Source organism: Maniola jurtina, chromosome 2 (assembly GCF_905333055.1).
Source record: "Maniola jurtina chromosome 2, ilManJurt1.1, whole genome shotgun sequence".
Classification (NCBI taxonomy): Eukaryota; Metazoa; Arthropoda; class Insecta; order Lepidoptera; family Nymphalidae; genus Maniola; species Maniola jurtina.
The window spans coordinates 15,939,934-15,956,748 of NC_060030.1; the positions used below are offsets into that span (position 1 = coordinate 15,939,934).

General features: G+C 38.5%; 1 protein-coding gene and 1 long non-coding RNA gene across 3 annotated transcripts in view; one reads left to right on the forward strand and one right to left on the reverse strand.

The window, feature by feature from the left end:
• Window positions 1-573: 573 nt before the first annotated feature.
• LOC123871271 (uncharacterized MFS-type transporter C09D4.1) overlaps window positions 574-16,815 on the forward strand; it is a 49,431-nt gene continuing 33,189 nt past the window's right edge. The window contains exons 1-2 of one of the 2 annotated variants that reach the window (XM_045914979.1): window positions 574-923; window positions 6,053-6,772. In XM_045914979.1, coding sequence (XP_045770935.1) covers window positions 6,404-6,772 — 369 coding nt within the window. In that variant the 5' untranslated portion in view covers window positions 574-923; window positions 6,053-6,403. The remainder of the gene's footprint in view (window positions 924-6,052; window positions 6,773-16,815) is intronic. The other variant, XM_045914985.1, reaches the window with a different exon arrangement.
• LOC123871293 overlaps window positions 13,158-16,815 on the reverse strand; it is a 28,480-nt gene continuing 24,822 nt past the window's right edge. Inside the window, exon 3 of the long non-coding RNA XR_006797248.1 lies at window positions 13,158-13,169. This is a non-coding gene — a long non-coding RNA (uncharacterized LOC123871293). The remainder of the gene's footprint in view (window positions 13,170-16,815) is intronic.

A 16,815-nucleotide genomic window follows, 5' to 3' on the forward strand; every position in this document is an offset into this window, starting at 1 on the left:
CTACACATTATTGTGTCTAGTTTGCGCGATGCTGGTTGGTTACTAGTTACTACTTACTAGTCTAGGCCGAAGCCTCTCATCAAACTAGGCCTAGCTTGTTAAGTATGTCACAACAATGACAATAAAATAGGAACCAACCAGTGCAACAGTGTCTAATTTACTCTTATTACAGTAGATAAGTACTGTACAATTAGGTAGGTTCAAGTGCATATGTAAGAAAGGTAATAACATTGACCGTTACATATCACCGTTGCATAAAAACGTGCAATTTTTCTAAGTAGTGGTCTAGTGATAAGGTCGCCTTTTGTTTAATTAAATGTATCATTTATATTGTCTTTGTAATTTTGTTACAATAAAGTTGTTTAATAAATAAATAAATAATATTTATTTTATGACCAAAATTCTCATGTCAGGACAAATCCTGACACATTCCTTTTCGTATGGTAACCCTACCGATATTAATAACTTTCTAAGAACACAAACCTCTTCGAATTTCGCGAACTGAACGAGAAAAGAAAAATAAAAAGTGGACAAACTTCAAAAAGACCCAACAAGATTCGCGCATGCGTTCTTCGTCATTTCGAAACGTGCTGTCATCCGCGCAACCTGACATAACCTCAAAACTTAGGCAAATGCAAAACAATACAGCGCTTCCGTGGTTTATTTTCCGAGTTCATGACTGTAAAATCGAATCTCATCCAACTATTGGTCGACAATCGATTACTAAATTGGTTCTACTTAAAACCATTTGAACCAATCAATAAAACATCGACTTCAGTGCGGTCTCGACATGTTTTATGTGTAAATGGTCGGGTAAAATTAATTGTAACTTACAGTTTATCGTGTAAAACGCGTGTAGTGCATGTAAAGTTGTGTAAAATTGTGTATTTTCCGTGATTTCGTGGTGCCGGAAAATAACAGCTGTAAGTGTGCAGATGTGCGCGTGTAACAGGTTTGGTGAAAAGGATCAAGCTGTCTCTTTCTTGTTTAACAAATTGTTGTACGTTAGAGGAGGACGGAGAGACGTCAGGGTAGGAGAATATAAAATTCATAATTAAATCCATACTAATATTATAAATGCGAAAGTGTGTCTGTCTGTCTGTCTGTCTGCTACGCTTTCACGGCTCAACCACTCAACTGATTTTAATGAAATTTTGTACAGACTTAGGATACATTCCGGGGAAGGACATAGGCTACTTTTTATCCCGGAAAAACAAACAGTTCCCGCGGGATTCCTAAAAACTTATCCGCTTGGCCGATTTGTATGAAATTTGGTACTGAGGTAGCTTGCGTCCCTGTAATTGACATAGACAACTTTTTATCCCGGAAAATCAAAGAGGGGGACCGGGATCTTTAAATCCTACATCCACGCGGACGAAGTCGTGGGCATCCTCTAGTATTAATATAAATTTTGCAATTAAGTACTTATATTAAAATTATCGGTACCTACTAGTCATTAGAATATAGGTAATAAAGTTTAAATAAAAGGGCTTATTAAAACCTTTAATAATAATTAGGTAGATAGGTAGTAGGTACCTACTTGATTCTTTTATAAGTAGGTAAGTACCTATAGTGCGCGACAGGTTCAGATGGCAACCGGGGTGGGAACGAGCCGCACAGCCGAGCGCGGGTGACGTGCGGCTGTGCGGGGCGTCCCCCCGCCTCATACCCCGATTGCCATCTCAACCTGTTGAGTACTTAGATACATCTCGGGAGGGGGAGAGGGTGCCTTATTTTCCCCTGGAAAGACTATACCACCGCCGCCAATTCAAAATTAATTAGCGTTGGTGTTTTGGACCGCCACCAAAGGTATAAGAGAACAAAGCCGTTGAAAAATCCTGCACATATCTACTTAGATGAGAATCTTAAATCCTTTTGGCTAAACCCCTTTGTAGTAAGGGTATCCCTTTGTTGCTAGCACCCTTTGCGGGTTGAAATGTCGCCCCTTGATGATGGCCCCTCGCGTACATTAAATTCCTACCCTCCTAAATAATATATCATGTGTCGTGTGAGTAGTTTATGCCCGCAACTTTGTCCGCGTGGATTGCACTCAAACCGCTTATAGTTTACATTGTTATCATAGGGACTGAGGGGGTTGAATTAAAAAAAATCCTTTCTCCGCGGATGTCTTCTTCATAATAGCTGTCAGCATGCCTTTCAGTCCGATCTATTCAGTAGATTGAGCTGTCAGGCGCCGATAGATCAGTCAGGCGCCGATAGATCAGTCAGTCAGTCAGTCAAAAATCAGTTTGTCCAAAAATCCAGCACGTGCCTTGAGTCTTACTTTTTTAAGTTGGTCGGTCAAAGAACTCGACGTTACTTGTATGAGGCATTCACCTTAGATTTTTTGTCTATTCTTTATTATCATACTTCTTGCCGCATGCTTAGACACCCAACAAAAAAAAAAACTGATCAAGTACGGGTTTCCATAGTTATGTTAGTTGCTAAAAACTTTGACGGTCATATTTTCTAAACGCTTTTTTCACAAGTGTAAATTAAATATTTATAACACCCCCGACAAGTGAAGGTTACAGTAACTAGAAAAGAGCTGATAACTTTCAAACGGCTGAACCGATTTTCTTGGATTATAGCTAAGAACACTCTCGATCAAGCCACCTTTCAAACAAAACAAACTAAATTAAAATCGGTTCATTAGTTTAGGAGCTACGATGCCACAGACGGATACACAGATACACACGTCAAACTTATAACACCCCTCTTTTTGAGTCGGGGGGATCTAGAACATGGTACCTAATAGGATCACGCGAGGGGTTAAGCAAAAGCAAGTTACGTAGAAAAATCCCTCCTTCCTTCTAAGGCAGGCAGATATGGTTAGGTGATTATTACCTATTCTAGAACTCCTAAATAACTCCAAATCTAATTAAGTTCACAATACCTACTAGTTGAAAGGTCGGAAAGACCTTTCGTGTCATTACATTTTACGGACTTGCTAATACCCTATCGAAGTCATTTTCAGACTCGTGTAGCGTTGGCATAAAAATGATTTTGAGAAAACTAATAATTATCAATTATATCAAAACTCTCTCTCTCTCTCTCTCCCTCTCTTTCTCTCTCTCTCTCTAGTCGTATTCCTCATTACTGAGGGTCGGGACCCCTTTCCATTAATCCTATAATGTTAAGAGTTCTCTTGGGATAATAATGCGGTGGTTTCCCAGATCCTTCCGCATACAACTCGACTAAGAGAACGAGATTTCAACTCTTAGTTTAATTTATGATTAAAGAAAGAAACGGTCACCCATCCACTTGCCGATTTGGGTCAACGTTGCTTAGCAATCACGTTGCATTATATGCGTTGTCACAACTAGGCCACTCGTCCCTCCAAAACTACTTATATCTAATTAAATAGTAAATTATTTAACATGGGGGTAATGCAATGTCTTACGTTATGGGCGCCAGGATCCCAAGCGAAACGAGGGATTTTAATGTAACTTCCGATCATAGCGAGGGTGTTGCATCTAGAATCTTTTGAGTGAAGAGTTATTTAATCGAAGAAAGCATTACCCCTGCGTTGAATACTCTACTTCTCACACCTCGCCAGACAGGAAAATACCCATATTATTTTCAAGGCGCTAACGGTACTAAAAATTTATACCTACCATGTTCGCTGTTCAGTGAATTCGCGATCGAACTTGATAATTTATCTTCCACGGTTAGACTCCGCTCGCTTCAGAATGGTTTTTAGGGTTCCGTACTTCAAAAGTAAAAACGGAACCCTTATACCCTTTGTTGTCTGTCTGTCTGTCTGCCCGTCTGTCCGTTTGTCGTGTCTGTCAAGAAAACCTATAGGGTAGGTACTTCCCGTTGACCTAGAATCATGAAAGGCAGGTAGGTAGATCTTGTAGCACAAGTAAAGGAAAAAATCCGATAACCGTGAATTTGTGGTTACATGACATAAATTAAAAATTAAAATGTGTTCATGAACATATAATTATTATTTTCAATTTTCAAAGTAAGATAACTACACCAAGTGTAGTGGTATCATAATATGAAAGAAGTTTACCTGTAGATTCCAAAACAGATTTTTATTTATTTTTTGCATAATAGCTTTTGATTGATCGTACAAAATAATGGAAAAATATCCGAGTACGGAACCCTCGGTGTGCGAGTCTGACTCGCGCTTGGCCGGTTTTTGTAAAACAGCGCGCTGTGGTCTTACGTCTCCACCATTTTAAAATTTATTGCGCACTCAGCTGGAACTGTGAATGTTATATTTTTCAGTTTTCTCTTTTAGCCATTTTTATAAAAGCTTAGACTTTTACATCTATTTTTAGGTTTCCGTATCCCCAGGGAAAAGGGGAAACCTTATAGGATCACTTCGTTGTCTGTCTGTCGGGCAGGTAGCAATGTCCAGCACAAGTAGGTAAGGGGAAAAATCCGAAAAACGTGAATTTGTAGTTGAATCACAAAAAAAATGGAAAGTATTAAAACTTTTACGGAACTTTTACGGGTACGGAACCCTTTATATTATGTGAGTCCGACTCACATTTGACTGGTTGTATGATTTGTTCCTTCTGAGTCTGAAAATGGTATTCATAAGTAAGGCCATAGACGTAACCGATATTTCGACGCATTTTTAAAAACAGCGGAAATAATCTTTACTAATCCCACTTCTGATCCCAGAGCTAAGTGACACATAAGAAGTCACACTTAAGGTAGGTATAGGTGTTCTTTAGAAGACCATTCAGAGACATGTGTCATATTCAACCTTAATGCATTGCATAAAGGTTGAATGGTCCCCCACAGAAGCGCTTATCTTACTCTGAATTCCACTGCTAATGTGTTAATATGCCAATCCTTGAAGAACTAACTAACTAACACCACTAACACCACTTGAAAAATATTAAGTAGCTATTTTATTGGGACATACTAAATATACACCGTCATTGACACTAACATTAACAATAATTTGACAAGACAATCGAAAATTAATATAGGCCATTAAAATCAAATGCAGGTGACTGTCCCTATGTTAAATTTTACCTTATTTTCTTATCATGTCTGTATACTGACGTAACATGCCCTACTTTTAGCTAGTCAGCCGAGTCATTCGCTAACAATGTTCGCTAATTAAAAATCTATACGTAATAAATATTCCACGTACTCTTGTATGTAATTCGTTAGATTTTTCCGTGTATTCATTTGGACAAGGTTCTCTATAGTTAATCAATTAGCCTGTTTGACAAATATATGGGCATTCCGGAGAGCGCGCCACCACACTCGGTCCTCCGCCTTCCTCATCCACCCATTTTTAACCCCCGACCCAAAAAGAGGGGTGTTATAAGTTTGACGTGTGTATCTGTGTATCTGTGTATCTGTGTATCTGTCTGTGGCATCGTAGCGCCTAAACGAATGAACCGATTTTAATTTAGTTTTTTTTTGCTTGAAAGGTGGCTTGATCGAGAGTGTTCTTAGCTATAATCCAAAAAATTTGGTTCAGCCGTTTAAAAGTTATCAGCTCTTTCCTAGTTTTCTTGTAGAAAAGAAGATTAGATAACTCTTAGGTTCATAATATTCAAGTGTCAACTGACAAATGTCAAGCTGTCAAGATGGACGTTGCCTAGATATACATTATTATTTATTTGAAAATGATGTTTTGGAAAACTCAGATACTTTGGATCGTTGGCGCGGAATAGTCCAAGAACATCGGTTCAGCCGTTTGAAAGTTATCAGCTCTTTTTTAGTTACTGTAACCTTCACTGGTCGGGGGTGTTGAAAATTTTTAATTTACACTTGTATCTTCTTAAGATCGTCAATATAGTTGGTTGAAGGTCGTCCTACAATCCGTTTGCTGACACGCAGTCTCCATTCCAGATTATGTCTGCCCAACGACCATCGGTTCTGCGAAAGACATGCACTGCCATACTATTTCAGCTTGTCAATTCATGTCGGTTACTTATGTTCTTCTAAGGATTTCGTCGTTACGGATTGTGCCCCTATTATGTGTCATACAATTTTTGTTCCACATGTTAGTTGTTGCAAGAAAGAGACAAATGACTTCCGTTATTTGATTCATTAATTTTCAATACCATAGAGGTTGATGTGTGTGCGACCATGAACTTAGTGATTTGAGTGCTGATTTATTTAATGTGCCTTGTACAAAGGACCAACTGTACAAATTAGAAATTAATACTACGTTTATATCTTATCGACTCATCTGTGACTAAATGTAAGGACTATCTCGGTACTATAAAAGACTGATAAAACTATCGTGTATCGTGTTAAACAATAATCAGGTATTAGAAAATAATGTATTGGGGACCAATAGTGATACAAAAAAGATTAGAATAGATATACAACGAGTGGCTTATTGTAACGAGAAGTCTTCTGTGATACGGTTGTACATGATAATACTAATACTATTGAAGAATTTAAGGTTATTAACATGTTATCGAAGACAGATAACGTTCCGAACGGTATATTAAATCCAGCTGAACCTATTAATACTAAACTATTACTATCAGATGAAGAAGTGTTTAAAAATGATGTGTCGGGAAGTGTTATGGATGCACCGATCATTGCAGACACGAACAGTGAAGGGTATACAGTGTACAAGGAACGTTGGTTGATGCTAGCATTCTTTGTAGTATATTCCGCATCGAACTCGTTACAATGGACGCAGTATACGATAATATCGGACGTTATAGTGAAGTATTATGGTGTGACGAGCAACGCTGTGTCTTGGACTTCAATGGTGTACATGGTGACTTATGTGCCTCTGATATTTCCGGCGAGCTGGCTGCTGGATAAAACTGTGAGTATTTTTTTATTCTTTTCATATTGCAAGATAGGCTTGTGTTTGACAATCATGCATGAAAAGCCAATGAGGTCTAAGTTGGATTGGAGCGTGATTGCATAAAAAACCGGCCAAGTGCGAGTTGGACTCGCGCACCGAGGGTTCCGTACTCGGGTATTTTTTTATATTTTGCTCGATAAGTACATAAAAATAAATAAAATACTGTTTCAGAATGTACAGGTAAAGCCCTTTCATATGATACCCCACTTGGTATAGTTACCATACTTTGTAAGACTTTGGATATAGTTACCATGCCTTTTAAGAAGGGTTCCATTTTTCCTTTTGAGGTACGGAACCCTATAAATTCACTCTTGCCTACTCTAGTAAATTTTTAAGTTAAGTTGGCAGAATAGTGAGTACCGGGATTTATTCCCCGGCCATCTTGATATGCAAACTAATGCGACTGATATGCAAAGCAGTACAGTTTTAGTTCGATTCGTGAAAAAGAATGGTGCAGCGAATTTTTTTATAGATTGCTTAGAGGACACGCATGTCCAGGCTCGTATGTTTAGCTAAACACCCCCAATCCAGGGCATCGTCCATGGCGACTTTTTGTAGTGATACAGAATCGTTGGCAAGGGTACAAGCAAGGGCCTCGAGGCAATGCTCCTGTATTGAGAACCGATACCTTTTTGCGGCTGTCCCGTTGCAAAAAGTCATTGTGGGTGATCTCCCTTAGAAGATATTAGAAACTTGCCATCATAGGTTACATTTTAAAATGCATAATATCCATAGATTTTTTGCTCAAACAAAAATACATTAGACCTTTAGTAACTACAAACTGTTCTATCTGATAATTAAAAGCTAGTACGTGTAACAGTTTTATAAATTTCAGATTAGAGCTGGTTTAAGGGAAAAATACCATATTTCATCCAAGATTTCATCATTATAAGATATCAACAAATAACAACTGTTTAAGTAATAACATATGCGTTAATCGTATCAAATCATTGATGTAAAGATAATTCCAACGAATGTAAATAATTATGTAGTATGCTTATATGCTTAGTTATGTAGATCGTCTATAATGATTAGTATAATTTTTCAATTCATGAAAATCAAAGCTCTAGAGTAGTAGAACATAAATAAAGTCAAAATCAAAATCAGTCAGTTGAGAACCCTAAATAATATTCTCTATTGAACAATCAGTTGTAATACTACCTACTATCTGACCTGTTATGTTTAACACTATCACAGTTACTATCCCTTCTCTGTGACACTATCTACCTAGAATAACTATCTAGTAACTATGCAAAAAAAACCTACGAAGGTGTTATGTTGTCGGTCCAACAAGATTGGTTTCGGAAACCAATCTCTTCGAAGATTAGCCAACTATGCAGAATATTACTGTACATAAGCACCTTCTATTCCCTCATTTTCACAATCGTAGAAAGCAGGCAAAGGTCTAATGGCTTTAGGTGCTCTCTGAGGTACAGAGCAGGGGTAGGTATATAAGTAACACCGGCAAATAGTAACTCTGCTGAGAATTCCTTGACAGAAACCTAATAACTTTTTGGTTCGACTCGGGTCTCGAACTTGGGACCTCATGAGTTATGACCCACAGCCGAATTGTCGTCGTCTTCAAATGGACATCCACGACTGGACGTAAACCTCTTGTACGGACGGAGTCAGATTCGCGCACCGAGGGTTCCGTCATCGGGTATTTTTTTACATTTTGCACGATAAATCAAAAACTATTATGCACAATAAATAAAAATCTGTTTTAAAATGTGCACTTAAAGCCCTTTCATACTTATACTACCCAACTTAGTATAGTTATCATACTTTAAAAATTGAAAATAGTAATGTTTGTTCATGAACACATTTAAATTTTTTTTTTGTGATGTAACCACAAATTCACCTATCTGTCTATTCAGTATCTGTGTATCTGTGTGTCTGTGTATATGTATATCTGTCTGTGGCACTGTAGCGCCTAAACTAATGAACCGATTTTAATTTAGTTTTTTTTGTTCGAAAGGTGGTTCCTTTTGAGTTACGGAACCCTAAAAAAATAGTTTCTTTTAGATGCAGTGAGATAACTGTTCTTTAGTCTTCTACGAGTAAAACACGTCTCCGCCGCCGATAGAAGATAACTCATAGCAACCAGTACCTCTCGGTGACCAGACAATCACGTTGTAATTGGCGTAGATAAGAAAGCAAATGATGTTTGTGATAAAGTGGTTTAACTGATAACGTCGGCTGATCCGATCATCGAATGATCCCTTATCTCTCGTCTAGTAACACCTGTTGTAGAGTCCAAAGATTACTTCATCAGCATCATGATTCATGATCAACCCATTGCCTTCTTACTGCTGAGTACGGGTCCCCACTCAGAATGAGAAGGATGATAGCCTAGTGGTGTGATAGCCTAGTCGTGTGATAGCCTAGTGGTGTGACAGCCTAGCGGTGTGGTAGCCTAGCGGTGTGAGAGCCTAGAGTGTGATAGCCTAGTCGTGTGACAGCCTAGCCGTGTGGCAGCCTGGCGGCGTGATAGCCTGGCGGCGTGATAAGCTGGCGGCGTGATAGCCTGGCGGCGTGATAGCCTAGTGGTGTGATATCCTAATGGTTGAGACGTCAGCCTCCTATCAGGAGTTCAATCTCGGGCACCTCTAACTCTGTTAAGGGTTATGTGCGTTTTAAGCAATTAAGGCTTTATAGGAGAAGCGTTTACACTTTACCTAAAAGGTGCCTATTCACTCTTGTTTTAAAGACACCCGGATTATAATTGGTAGGAAACACAGATTGCCAACCTTAGCCATGCGTATGAGGAATGATGACGCTAAAGGCTTTGTGCGTGTAGAATGGAATGTTGATGACATAAGGATGGAAACTCGCCCGGTGTCTTGCGGTTCGCTGGTAAAAAGGTGATAGGGAGACAAGATCAAAAAGTTTCTGAGCACACTCTCCGAAAAACATGTATCCTTTAAAACATAAAGTGCAATAAAATAAAATATAAAATCATATCAGGCTTTCGTCCCAAGAACTCTCTTTGAAATTAAATTTCATTCAGCAAACACCGATTGCCTAGATCGGAAATAGGTTCCACAATAATGTTCCTATGTATAGTAGTACAGCATCTTACTTAAATTGGAAAAGATGAAGACGAGAAATGTATTTCCACTTATTTGTAGTAAAAGGTTTGCCCAACGGATTCGATGTTACAATAAACTGGATATATCCGCAATTTTGCTTGTAGCTTCAAAAAATAAATTTATTTTTATGACTACAGGCTATCAAGCTAGAGGAAGGCTTGATGTCTCTTTAGGAGCTCCAAACTTACCTACGGTAGTTCCAGCATGAGTTTTTTCTACCAATTTTAATATTGGTACCTTCAAATAAAGAGTGAATAGACATCTTCTAGGCAAGCGCGCTCCATACTATCTTAGGCTTTGTCATTACTTGCCAGCGGGTCTGATTGCAGTCAAACGCTAGTCTATATAGGTACTTAAAACACCGGTCAAGAGCGAGTCGGACTCGCATACGAAGGGTTCCATACCATCGTACAAGGTATACCTAACACTTTATGCAGACCACTGCAAGTTAATAACGGACTGCACCATCTATCGCATAATAAATTAATATCGGATTTAGTAAATCAAATTTTTCGTGAACACATTTTTTTTTTGTGTGATATAACAACAAATTCATAGTTTTCGAATTTTTTTATTTACTTGTGCTATAAGACATACCTATTGCATGATTCTACGTCAACGGGAAGTACCCTTTAGGTTGTCTTGACTGACAAGACAGACGGACAGACATACAGAACAAAGTGATCCTAAAAGGGTTCCTTTTTAACCCCCGACCCAAAAAGAGGGGTGTTATAAGTTTGACGTGTGTATCTGTGTATCTGTGTATCTGTGTGTCTGTGTATCTGTGTATCTGTCTGTGGCACTGTAGCGCCTAAACTAATGAACCGATTTTAATTTAGTTTTTTTTTGTTTGAAAGGTGGCTTGATCGAGAGTGTTCTTAGCTATAATCCAAGAAAATCGGTTCAGCCGTTTGAAAGTTATCAGCTCTTTTCTAGTTACTGTAATCTTCACTTGTCGGGGGTGTTATAAATTTTTACTTTTGAGGTACGCAACCCTAAAGACGTTCGAGTAGTCTTGAGATTTGAGAGGTTATAAATGTTCCTGTCCTATTGTTCCCTGGGAATATGCGTAATGTTCCGCAATTTCCTCGTAATATATAGGGTGACAACTGGCAGGCGGCATTCTGTCAGCTTCCACCACTTTGCATTTGATTAGGATTTATTGCCGCTTTGCTTTTGACGATTCAACAGTTAGAAATTATAGGTGCGAATTTCATAAGTCATAACTGTGAATTTGATTAGGCTAACGTAGATATTATAATTTTTTAAAGCGATAGATATTTACCTTCTCTTTTTTAGGGTTCTGTTCCTCAAAAGGAAAAAAGGAACTCTTATAGGATAGCTTTGTTGTCCGTCTGTCTGTGCGTCTATCCGTCTGTGGTGTCTGTCTATCTTATGTAGGTCTTATAGCACAAGTAAATGCGCACAAAAATCAGTTTGCTATTATTTTTATAACAGGCTTTTTGTTGAATTTATGAACTTGGTTTGACAAGTTTATACAAATCTACTTTAAAGCAGTAGGGACTAGGTTCCTAGGTTCTTAGAGATACTTACTTTCCTTACGTTTAAAACAAAAAAAAAACAAAATTAAAATCGGTTCATTAGTTTAGGAGCTACGATGCCACAGACAGATACACACGTCAAACTTATAACATCCTTCTTTTTGGGTCGGAGGTTAAATAAGGTACCTACCTATTTAAAATGACATCGTACGTCTTGTGGTCATAATTTATTAAAACTTATTCGACCGTACATCCTTTGAAAGACTCGTTCTATATGATTCATGTTCCTTCACTGTAAATAAGGGCCCTACATTAGGTGTAATTATAATTTGTAATACGGAGACCTAGACGAACGTTTCATATCTAACGACCCGCCATTTTGTGGAAATGCCTCCTTTCAACCTTTCCAACGGGTTTAATTACATCATGAATGAGGTACACTGAAATTATTTCATGAATGTTTCGTCTCAAGTCTCAAGCCATCGCCGCGCCGCAGGCGCGACGGATCACCTCTCATAATGAAAAGGGGTTGGATCATAGAATTATCATTAATTAATTTTAAAAGTACGATAACTATAGCAAGTAGGGTAGCATATGAAAAGGCTTTACTTGTAAATTCTAAAACAGATTTTCATTTATTTTCAAGCATAATAGTTTTTGAAAATACCGGAGTACGGAACCCTCTGTGCACGAGTCTGACTCGCACTTGGTCGGTTTTTTTTTTAATTTTCAGACTAGCGCAGGCTACAATCAGACCTGCTAGCAAGTGATGATGGAAGGGAGCCTAAGATGGAACGCGCTCGTCTAGAAGTTGCCTATTCATTCTTGACTTGAAGGTAGGTCCATATTAAAAGTGGTAGTGAAAACTGATGCCGAAAGGGCGTTCCATATCCAAGCGGTTCGGATTAGAAACTAGGAAGCAAATCGCTTCGTACGTGTCCGAGGAATTCCAACTATGTACGGATGTAGACTTTGACGATGTGCCAGAGTGGTTGGTTGACTATGGCCAAAGCCCTCTCAACCCGTACTCTGTAGTGAGCCGTCGATGGGTTAATCACGTCTCCTCACATTTGATAGGTAATTAACGTCTTGCAAGCGTCTACCGCATGACCAAGAAACGCAATTAAACTTGCGGAAAGTGGGGAGCAGCGTTTTCATAAATTATGAGGTCGTTAGCTGAACAGCTTGCCTGAACTTATGTCCTAGTAAAATTACGTAATATATTATGTTCAATCACACTAATATTATAAAGGCGAAAGTTTGTGTGTGTGTGTGTGTATGTTTGTTACTCCTTCACGCAAAAACCACTGGACGGATTGGGCTGAAATTTAGAATGGAGATAGATTATACTCTGGATTAGCACATAGGCTACTTTTTATCCCGGAAAATCAAAGAGTTCACACGGGATTTTTAAAAAACTACATCCACGCGAACGAAGTCGCGGGTATCAGCTAGTGTAATATGAAAGGGTGGGCACTTACAGGTATAATGAGTGAGCCTATTAACTAACTAATTAATATTGTGTTTGTGTAGGATTATAACGACTTTGCTGAAGATAGAAAATTAAAATTAGTCCCTTAGGTGGTGCAATATAAACTCTGTGTGTGTTCAGTGTTCACCCAAAAACAGATGAAAACTACAGGTAGGCATTACCCGCATTTTCTTTCTTTTAACTTTAAAGGGCGGTAACCTTGACTCTTGACTCTAGAGTGATATTTGAAAGACAATAGGACATTATTCCAGACTAGCCGATGCTCGCGGCTTCGCCCGCGTGGATTTAGGTTTTTCGAAATCCCGTGGAAACTCTTTGATTTTCCGGGATAAAAAGTAGCCTATGTGTTAATCCAGGATATTATCTATCTCCATTCCAAATTTCAGCCAAATCCGTCCGGTAGTTTTTGCGTGAAGGAGTAACAAACATACACACACACACACACACACACACATACAAACTTTCGGCTTTATAATATTAGTGTGATTAGTGTGATGGTCATAGGCTGTAGGCATATATTACATCTACATATAAAATATCTCGTGAGCGAAGCTGGGTGGAGCAGCTAGTCCAAATATATAGAAGAAAGGTGACAACTGTAAGGTTATTTTTAAAAATTGATTCGTGTTGTCAAAAATAATATAAAATTATTAATTTATCTAATGCAGGTAGTTTGATAAAATCGATATTTCGCTCATTCGATGTCATACAATCTGTTGCTAGGAGGCCAACAAGATTGAACTTGCATAAATACGGGTGTTTCGAAGGTTTTAGTTCAGTCTCCTTCCGAGATTCGGAGCGATATCGCATATTTTCGGTATTTCGATTGTGAACTGAATAATTAGATGTTGTGATAGCAATCACGCTCTAATTAAATGATTTATTTTGGCATTAGTTTGTTTAGATTAAAACTCTCGGATAACCTTACACATTAAACTTGTGTTTTTTTTGTGTTGGTTTTGGAGAGGACATTCCAATAATTCGATAAAAATATTTAAATAATACCTGCTTTTCTGAGTGACGCCAATACATGACTAACTGACTGACTGATCTATCAACTCACAGCTCAAACTACTGGACGGATCGGGCTGAAAGGCATCCAGATAGCTATTATTACGCAGACATCCGATAAGAAAGGATTTTTGACAAATCAACCCCTAAAGGGTAGATAATAGGGGTTTGAAATTTGTGTAGTCCATGCAACAATGTAATTTAGCTAATTCAGTTCGTAAGTCTAAACTGACGAAATTAATTATTAATTTCGTCAGTTTAGTACTCTATCTGTAGATTCAACAAGTTATTTAGCAATGTTGTTATTAACCTCCGACCCAAAAAGAGGGGTGTTATAAGTTTGACGTTTGTATCTGTGTATCTGTGTACATCTGTCTGTGACATCGTAGCTCCTAAACTAATGAACCGATTTTAATTAAGTTTTTTTTGTTTGAAAGGTGGCTTAGTCATAATCCAAGAAAATCGGTTCAGCCGTTTGAAAGTGTTTTTTTCTAGTTACTGTATGTAACATTAACTTGTCGGGGGTGTCATAAATTTTTAATTTACACTTGTTTGTCAAATACTGTATGGTCTATTTGACTAAAAGGGCTAACTAAGTAACTTATGAATCGATTATTACAGATAGATTGATTTCATTTAGACCGTTAGTTACCTACAGACGAAACCGCGGGTATAAGCTAATAGTAAAAATATAAGTGTGTAGGTCCTTTTCTCCTCTTCTTTATTCGAGGACGAATTTTCCAAACAAATCAGTGTCAATGGCATGATCCCTTTTTCCCGTTTGAAAAGCGGATTGGATCAACAACGGCTTTGTCCACCTGAATGAGATTAACGGCCGTATTTTGCGGATTTCGGGATTTAAAAGCGGTGGAATGATTTTTTTTGATGAGGTATTTCTATTGAGCTTTTATAGTGAAATCTTTCTAAATCCATATCCATACTAATACTAATATACAGATTGTAACTAGAACGCTAGCAAAAACTTAGCGATATTATCATACTACTACCAATCCAATGCCAATAACCATTTGTCTTATCTTGTAGTTTTACTGATTTAGTATTTTTCAAACCCGCATTGTATAGCGTACAAAACTCGGGTCAATACCCCCACATACGACGCAGTAGCTATGGACATCGAGTGGCCTATTTACGGAACATTCGTTGACCTCTAGCGTCAGTCAGATGTTTATCCATACTTAATATTATAAATGCGAAAGTGTGTCTGTCTGTCTGCTAGCTTTTCACGGCCCAACAGTTTAACCGATTTATATAAAGTTTGGTACAGGGGTGGCAGGTGCTTCCCCTTTTGTATTGACATGGGCAACTTTTTACCCCGGAAAATCAAAGAGTTCCCACAGGATTATTAAAAAGCGTAATTCCACATAGTCTCTATGGAGATTGGTCGCTGGCGGCCGAAATTGGTTCGGGAGGACATTATTATTATTGACTAGCTGATGCCCGCAGCTTCGCCCGCGTGGATTGGTCAGATCCCCTGCAGCATCAGGATTGAGGAGTTGGACTCCAAATTTTTTATGAAACAATGTCGCAAAGTTCCTCTATCGATTAAAAAAGAAATGACGCAAATCGGTTCAGAAATCTCGGAGATTTCGGTGTACATAGGTAGAAAAACACAACTCCCTTTTTAAAAGTCGGTTAAAAAAGTAGCCTATTTTACGCCCTGGTCAATCGTCTACTTGCCTGTGAAAGTCCCGTCAAAATCGGTTCAGCCGTTCCAAAGATTAGCCTTTTCAAACAGACAGACAGACAGACAGACAGACAGACAGACAGACAAAAATTTTAAAAACGTGTGATTCAGTTATGGTATCGTTCAAATAACCATATGAGCTTAATATGAGGTAGTTATTTCGAAATTACAGACAGACACTCCAATTTTATTTATTAGTATAGATGGGCCTTGTAATAGACGTGCTGGTCTTCCGGGAACACGCGTAGAATCCTATGGAAATTATTACAAGTGGCAGGAAACACGGACGCCGGAAGGGCACCCAGCGTCCCACACACTTGCGGTACACATAAAAAAGATTATATTTAACTGTTTAACAGCCAGTTAGTGTAATCATGAGAGACGTCAGCTTTTTCCCGTGTCGTTTAACATTTTTAACCCCCGACCAAAAAAGCGGGGTGTTATAAGTTTGACGTGTGTATCTGTGTATCTGTGTATCTGTCTGTGGCATCGTAGCTCCTAAACTAATGAACCGATTTTAATTTAGTTTCTTTTGTTTAAAAGGTGGCGGTGGCGAGAGTGTTCTTAGCTATAATTCAAGAAAATCGGTTCAGCCGTTTGAAAGTTATCAGCTCTTTCTAGTTATTACTGTAACCTTCACTTGTCGGGGGTGTTATAAATTTTTAATTTACACTTGTTGTCGTGAGAACCTTGTTGAAGCCTTATCTCACTCAGGCGGCCTTCAGTTTCGTATTTTAATTTTTAATCCATACTAATAATAAGTTTTGACGCGGTGTGGTCTTATTAGTGGGAGGTCCCTGGTTCGATTCCCGGCAAGGTTTTGGAATTTTATATAATTTCTAAATTTCTGATCTGGTCTGGTTGGAGGCTTCGATCGTGGCTAGTTACCACCCTACCGGCAAAGCTGTGCCGCCTAGCGATTTAGCGTTCCGGCAACGATGCCGTGTAGAAACCAAAGGGGTATGGGTTTGATGAAAACTGACACACCCTTTCCAGGTTAGCCCGCTTCCATCTTAGACTGCATCAGCACTAACCTCCAGATGAGATTGCAGTCAAGGGCTAACTTGTATCTGAATAAAATAAAATAAAATAGGTATAGGTATGAGCCGTGATAGGCCTTTGCTTTACATAATCAACGATGCCAACGATTTACATAATCATTTATGGATTTGAAGTAATTATGTGCATCATTCCAAAGC